The sequence below is a fragment of the Colossoma macropomum genome, unplaced genomic scaffold, assembly GCF_904425465.1.
Source record: "Colossoma macropomum unplaced genomic scaffold, Colossoma_macropomum, whole genome shotgun sequence".
In the NCBI taxonomy this organism is placed as follows: Eukaryota; Metazoa; Chordata; class Actinopteri; order Characiformes; family Serrasalmidae; genus Colossoma; species Colossoma macropomum.
This window is the reverse complement of record NW_023494784.1, coordinates 37,064,884-37,073,156: the sequence shown is the minus strand read 5'-3', so window position 1 is coordinate 37,073,156 and position 8,273 is coordinate 37,064,884. Positions and strand designations below refer to the sequence as shown.

Sequence of the window (8,273 nt, the reverse complement as noted above, 5' to 3'; positions counted from 1 at the left end):
AAATCATATGCATGAGACTTCTGAAGCTTAGAAATCTTAAGATTTTTAATCTTAATCTTCATTTCCAGTTTATTATGCGATGCATGTGCACCACAGTATCTCCTCAACTGTCACTAAATGTTTTAGGCTTACTGCTTCTTCTCCTAGCCTCCCTGGCTAACCTGATCCTAGGCCTAGATGGTGCACTGGAACCACTCAACCGCAGCTGGGATGGAAAGCACTGCAGGCACCAGCCAATCAGATTACAGCATTCTGTGCAGAGTGACAGGATTGGACGCTTAACATATTTGAATGTATGAATATATGAACATATATGAACATGATTAAATTTAGGGGCATCTAACCTCTACTGCACATATATTATGTAAATTAATTTTCCTTTCTCTGTCTCTTACCAGGTCAAAGGGATGCCTCATTTACCCAGACGCTCCCATTTATCTTACCCTTAGATAGGCCGTCTTTTAAGTCCAGAATCCCTATTATGGCCTCCTCATCGTCAGCAAAGGGAAGGTATCCACAAACCATCCTGAACAGCAGGACACCAAGTGACCACACCGTTGCAGGACCAGCGTGATACGTCCCACTGACAAACACTTCAGGAGGGCAATATTGAACAGTGCCTAAGAACATAAAAAAGAGGAAGAGCACAGCTGAGCATTTGACAGCTAAGTGGCTATGGGACACTGTTCTCCTCTCAGAATCACGTTTTTAGATGTAGGATTCTCCACAAGGGGGAGTGTTCAAATTTTACCTGTGTATCTGTCATACTGTGTTGTCTTCATCAGGTCACCACAGTCAAAGTCAATAAGTTTGACCTCTGAGGTGTCTGTGTTGATCAGAAAGTTCTCCAATTTGATGTCCCGATGCAGGACACCTTGCGTACTGCACTGGCTCGCTGCCTCCACTGCTTGGACCATTATGGCTCGGGCCGTCTCTTCTTCCACGCAATTTCCGAGGCTTTTCAGGAAACTCTCCAAGTCCATGCAAGGGTCAGGGCGCTCCAGGATCAGGATGTATCCCTCAGGCTCGTCAAACCACTCGATGAGCTGTACTATGTTCTTGCAGATGGGCGATTGTGAGTAATCCACAGTTGTGGCAGGGTTTGTCAGTTAACTTTTTTACCTGCTTTTCCTTGATTTTTTGCTTGATGTTGGCTGATCTGTAGATTATTGTCTCACTAAATACATTTGCTGAGATGACTAACCAGCCAACACAGTGAGTCGGGCCAGGTCTTTATATTATACTTTACATAATACAATAATATAATAATACATAATAACCATGTAGTATAATACTACTACTACTACTAATAATAATAATCATAATAATAATACAGTAAGCCAACATAACCCTAAGAACAAAAAATACATGGGCATCACTACAGGACCTTTATGAAGTCCCATTCTAAATCCATAGGCATTAATATGGAGTTGATCCTCCTTTGCAGCTATAACAGCTTCCACTCTTCTGGGTAGCTTTCTACACGATTATGGAGTGTGTCTGTGGAAATTTTACACATTCATCCAGAAGAGCATTTGTGAGGTCAGACACTGATGTTGTGGGTAAAGTGACTCAAGTGGCTCGCATTCTTTGTTCTAGTTCATCCCAAAATGTGTTTGATGGCGTTGATTTGAAAGGTTTATTTGCGAGGTTTTGGTCTTCTTTTCCTAATAGTCACATGTTCATCATTCAGTAGAATTTTTAGGGCCTTCCACCCTTCCAGAGTTCAACCTATCAGCGATGGCCAGTGCTTGGCCTGGTTGTAAATTGAAAACCAAATGCCCTGTCTGTTCTTACCACGCTTTTTGGTGGAGAAACAAAGAAACATCCCTGAATGAATACCTTGTGGATCTTGTGGCAGAGGTAAAATTTAAGGATTTACTGACAAAGGAAATTTCTGATACAGTGCGGTCATTTGTGATACACCAGCAAGGGCATTTGTTAAGGGAATTACATCACACACAGGTTACAATGGTTGTAATAAACGTACCCAACCTGGTATTTACAAAATAGGATGATGTTCCCATCAGCAGGTGCTCCATTAAGAACATACACAAGTTTTTTTACCTGCGTGATGAAGATCATCATTTTCAGGTGTTTCCCTTGCAAGTTGTTGTAGGGATGGTCTCACAGTTACCTCACAATTATATGCATCTAGTTTGCTTGGGTGTGACTAGACATCACAAACGCTGCAATGCAGCCTTCCTTCCAAGGAAGTGGAGTCAGTTTCACCTCCTTAATGTTAGGCCACATGTTCCAATGGACTTCAGGAGAAAACTTACGTCACTTCCAGAGAGAAACAGATGGAAAGCAACAGAATTGCAGCTGTTCCTGTTATATACAGGTCCAGTGGCACTACGTGACATTTTGTGTCCATCTGTGTACGACAATTTTATGCTATTGTTTGTATCAGTTTATATTCTGGAAAGTCCAGTACTATGTGTTACAATGTCAGACTGTACAAAGGACATACTGACCTTGTTTTCTCAGCATTTTGGTGAGTTGTATGGTCCAGAGAAGGTAGTGTACAATGTATATGGTCTGAATGATCTTAGTGATGATGTAATGACACATGGTCACTTGGATGTCATTTCAGGCTTCCCTTTCTAGGAAAACTGAAAAAGCTTGTCAGGAGTCCTCTTAATTCTGTTGCCCAGCTAGTTGGGAGAGATTCAGAAATTACACAATGCTAATAACCATAATGATGGTCAGTGCTATGTTCAACTGTGTAAGGAGCATAAAGATGGCCCTGTTCCATTTCAGTTAAGAGGTTGTCAATATTAATTTTTAGTTTTTTTATGTAACTTTTGTCAAAAATACAACAGGGACAACTGTTTTCAGTTTAATGACTGTCCTACGTGTAGAGAACATCACTCTAATGGAGTCTAACAAAAGGGTCTTTCTTTGACTATCCTGTTATTTCTATGTCTTGAAATTTATTTTGTATCAGATTTGAGTACAGAATTAATATATTCATTTTTGGATGAAAAAAATGTGTTTCCCTTCCTTACAGTGACAAATTTCTAGCGATTTGTTTGCTGCATTTGACTTAAAATAACTCAAATTCACATCTCGAGGTTCTTTCACTGGTCTGTGATGCCACTGTCCACAGATTTTTGTTACTGCCATTTAAGTGTGTAACAATATTGTATTGGACGCAGCACCTGGGCTCCTGGGTTCGTTTACAAGACCTCTCCACAACTCCAAAGCTAATAACTTGGGCTCAACTGAGTCTGGATAAAGCCATAAAACTGGGAATAGGACACTCAAAAATTCTCTGTTTACAGCCCTGTCAGAAACCAGGCCCTGACCTAGCGAGGGGTTTATCACTCCTTCAGTCACTGAGTTACACAATGGAACAATAAAAGACTCTTCCTGTAGGCCAGCAGTTTAAGCTCTTAACCAAAACTCTTTGAGTAACAGAAAATCACATTTCTAGAACTTACATACACTCCAAATGTTGTGAGTCCTCTCAATCCAGCTGCCCAGCAAGTTAGGACAGAACGAGAAATACACAGTGACAATAACCATGATGATGATCCATGATAAATGCTAATCACTCGTCCTGTTTTGTCACAAGAAGACTGGACAGACTAAAATGAGGTTGTTGTGACATATTATCATGAAGCTTTGTGTTTTACATTTCAATTGGCATTTCAAACTTGGACCCATAGCCCCACCAAGTGGCTGAAATAAAACATGCCACACTGTTTCAAAGCCATTCTCTCACAGATTGAATGAGCTCTTATTCACTTGTCTGCATGATGTTTAAAACATATCACTGTAAGTGATATTTTTATTTTGCTTTTAATTTCCTAAACGTGTATCTATTTCTGTCAGTAGATGCTAGGAGTACAGAATCTTGTTAATCTTATCTATGTAATTTTCTTTTAGAAAACCATAGAGCTATAACGAGTATGTAAGGTTTGACATGTTTTCCTTTTATTTGTGATTTCTTTTGTTCACTTAAATAACATTCATGTCATGGTTGAGTTGCTCATAATGAACAATACCTAGATACTATATGAACATAAGAGCCGTTATGATGTTCAGATTTGGATCCAGATGTCAAGGCACTCTCTTTACAATTTAAGCTCAGCTGCCAGTTTGTACTGAAATATTTCTCCAGCTCTCACTGTATCTCAGCGCTTCTCAACCCCATATTAATCCCCCGTTTGTGCTTTTGCTGCGCATAAACGCACAAACAGGTCAGGTCCAGTAAGTTTAGCTTTGTTTTTGTCACGTGATCTCTGCGGAGATCTGGAATTTTGAGCACTTATCCGTAGCCCAAACTTGTTAGGTGTGTTATACTCTCACTTTGCCTTGTACTCTAGTGTGAGCGCCCTCACGACTAAAAGGCAAATTGACGTTAAGTTTGTGATGCTCTCCGTTTAAGAAATCTGTTAAGTTGAATCTGTTAAGTCATGTAGTGTAAGCCCAGCCTTAGAGTTGAAGAAGTCTGTTCCGCCAATGACAGATTAACGACAGATTAATTCAATTTTGTCTTGGCACCACCGAGGAACTCAGTTTATAGGCAGCCTCAAAATCTGAGCGTACACAGAACTGTTGCCCTGAGTCTTGGAAGTCCCAAGAACTTTGGAACTGCCATGCTGCCATCCAACTAGTCACTTCGCCCACTCCCGAATTCGCCATCGCGATCAGGCCCATCACCAGGGAAACGTCGAAGTCCTCCTCCCTGGGCTGCCGCGAAATACAGCCAGCCGGTCGCTGACCGAGGCCGCTACGAACATCTGCCTGCCCCGCTGCTGGTCCTGATGAGGCGGAGTACATCCACGGCACGAGAGTGTCTAAGGATCAATTCTACACTACCGGGGGGAGGTCCAGCTCAGCTTCCCGACTCAAAGTAAGGCAGTGGTCTCTGTTCATGTGCTCAGGTGTTGACACCGTTTAATCTACTAGGTTTACACCCCTTTTAGTGAAAAACATACATATATATGTACATACATATATCAGCTCACTCTGGACTTTCCTACATTCATGTTTTAAAGTTTCCAAGTCACCATTCCCCCAGAGGGAATTGCCTCAAGTCTTATTAGTTAATGCCATTTCCTGTGCTTGATCACACTGTCAAGCATTGAGTTCTGTATGCTGCTCTTATAATCAACTAGATCATTGAAAGTAATTTGAATTTGGTTCCTTGATATTCAGCCCAATAAACTGCCTTTTGATTGAAGCATCCTTCATGTGAGCATGCTTCCTTACTTCCTGTGACTCGGGTAACCCTAGACTCACATTTGAGTTTAAAGTAATAATAAAATAATTAAATTGATACTCTATGGCAGGAACATTAAAAACAAAAAAAACAATGTTGTAATCAGAAATAAAAACATGCTTACTTATCTGACAACTAATAAGAAGTATTTTTGACAAAGATATTTTACTTTATTTTAAAAAAAGACCACTTTTTTTAAATGCCATTATGTTGTTGTTGGACTGTTGGTGCAGAATGGCTGAATTTATGACACCCTTGTTCTCAATGTGTGTATGAATTCCAATCACATTACATTGTTCTTGGACTGTATCAACTGGCTACATTTACAACAAAGCCCTTGTTTTTAATATAGATGACATTACCTTGCTATTGGATTGTTTTAAAATTGTTGATTGTTTCTAACGAATCTGTACCATCATATCAACTGACGTGAGCTGTCCTGGAGCTGCAGCCTGGCAAAATGAAGTGGGTATGGTGCTTTTCAGAATGGTGTATTTATTCCTTACCAAACCAATGACACATCCAAAATGTATTCGAACTGATGCCAGCCCTGTTGTTTCCTCAAGCTCTAGTAGGTGTAGCTGCTGTTTTTCTTAAGTGAATGCAGTTATTTTCTGATGAGCATTTTACAGTCCCATAGTATCTCCCATGTTTGGTCTTTGATCTGCTAGTGCCACATCTCCAGGGACGGTTTTTCCAGGTAGCCACAATTTTGTGCTTATTGCTTGTTCACCCACCCCCAGCCCCTTGATACAAATCTATATTACTCCCTGTGGGGTTACTGATTAAGTACTTAACAGTGTTATACTGTTTATACTGTGAATTCTGTGTTCATGCTCTTAAGTTCTTAGGTTTCTCAATGAAAATTTCAAAGCAGTCAATGATGGAGATACAATTTTTATAGTTGCTGTTGTTAAAACACACTGATAAACTAACTTTAATCTGTTCCTTACTGGGCCACACAATTAGCGGAGACAAGCTTTCATGCATTACCTGCAACGTATTGCTAAAAATTCGGCTCAGAGTTGGCTTTGATACATGAAACGTGTGCAAAGAAAGTAAGAGGTAAATTCAGTCGCATTTTCATTAGTGTAATTAGGAACCTTTGAAAAGGGGGGCAGCCCAGGTCCCACTTGCAGAATTTTTGACAAGAAGGAGAAAAAAACCATCAGTTTGTCATACGACGGAAGGCCAGTTAAATCATGCACCACGTCGTCATTGTTCTTAACTGCATTCTAGTTGAAGGATAAACTGTCAGTCTTGTACCTCAGCCGATTGACCGCTGCCCTCAAAGTGGCTTGGCACATTTTGTTGAAGCATGAGTACTGCTTGCAGCATGGCTGGTGTAAACAGTAACCGTGATCAGCACTATGCTGACCCCTTTCGTCCTGAGCAGGGATGCCGTCACTTTAGTCAGTCTTGTACTGCCAGCGAGGGGAGACATATTTACTTGTTTACGTCTGAAATAGCATTTGCTGTGAAAACTATCATTTTAAATATAGTCTAGAACACTATAGACAGTGGAATTTTGTGAGTTGACTGGATCTCTTTTGACTGGCCTCTCTTGATCTCTGGTTATTTTAACAAGAAGTATTCAAATTCTCACTCAAAAATACTGAGTACTCAAAGCCTGGAACATGTTCTTCAGGATGGCCCCTAAAAGCTATACACTAAAAACTTCTTTCCCAGAATTTTTTTATTTTATTTGAATAATCAAATCTTACTCAATGTATTCAATACTATATATGCGCTGATGTTTGCACACATGATTCTCCAGGAGTGAGAGATTTTGAACCTGCATGAAAATAAATGCCATCATGGCCAAAATTCTGCTTGCTTACTGTCAGACACAGCATCATTTTATACAGTCACTGATCCTGTGACTACACACTATAGCAAAGCGAAAAAGTTAACTGTGGAGAAAATTCCTGTTCAAAGGAAAAAGTAGGCCTACATGTGTTTTCTTAGCTTTTATACATAATGTGGATGAAAGTAATATAATGGTAGAGTGGAAATCTGAAAAAAAAGTTTTCTTTTTCTTTTCTTTAAATTTTTTCGCTTTGACGTAATACTGCTGCAACAGTAACTACAACAACTTAGATCAGCCTTTCCAATTTAGCCTCTGATGAAGTAGCTGTGTGATTATCATGACAATCTCGAACAAACAAATAGATCCAATACCACAGCTTTGCCACCAGAGTTCAAGTCAAAGAACATTTAAAACTCATAGACCACCTTCTACAACAGAAAGGCAAAACGCAGCCAGAAAAAACAAGTAGGTGGAAGTCTTGACGAGAACGCAACCACATGTCATCAGCCTCGTGAGCGAGAGTAAAGACTTAACACCCAAAATTAAGTATCCAAAATGTACACAAAACTGGTGTAAGGCAGTCCAGCAGTGTTTCCTATTCAGGCCACATCTGGTCGAGTGATCCTTTGTGGAAGTCAGCAGTGCCCTTGTTCCATCCATTTTAACATCCTGAGTGCCTCACTCATAGCCTGGAGTTTCCTGGAAGCACACAAACAACCAACAGCAGCAGCAGTATCTGATAGCCATCAAAAAGATCAATTCAATAATTATGGGCTTCACACTACATATTGCATGTGGGACCCTGATCTTTCCCTGCCTAAACTGTGGCTCCTAAAGACTAACAAGAAGTGAGGAGCGCTAGCCGCATTTTTGGGGGTTAGGGTGTCTTCGCTCTGGGTTTGGCCCCTGCAGCCTAAATGCTTACAGTTCTGCCCAGGGCTCTTCTTGTTAGTCATCCACATTAACCCTACTTTTTCTTGGTGGTAACACATTACGTTGCAATGTGAAGCATTTCCACATTTTTTCACTTGACATAATACTGCTACAACAGTAACTAAAACAACTTAGATCAGCCTTTCCCATTTAGCCTCGCATGAAGCGGCTGTGTGATTATCATGACAATCTCGACCAAACAAATAGATCCAATACCACAGCTTTGCCACCAGAGTTCAAATCAAAGCACATTTAAAACTCAGAGAGCACCTTCTACAACATGAAGGCAAAACGCAG

General features: G+C 40.4%; 1 protein-coding gene across 1 annotated transcript in view; it reads right to left on the bottom strand.

Moving 5' to 3' along the window:
- Positions 1-399: 399 nt before the first annotated feature.
- The window catches only part of LOC118810848, a 25,951-nt gene continuing 18,077 nt past the window's right edge, over positions 400-8,273 (bottom strand). Inside the window, exons 16-18 of the mRNA XM_036574947.1 lie at positions 4,558-4,772; positions 752-1,058; positions 400-620 (exon numbers count right to left, since the gene is read on the bottom strand). Of these exons, the coding sequence (XP_036430840.1) occupies positions 400-620; positions 752-1,058; positions 4,558-4,772 (743 nt within the window). The remainder of the gene's footprint in view (positions 621-751; positions 1,059-4,557; positions 4,773-8,273) is intronic.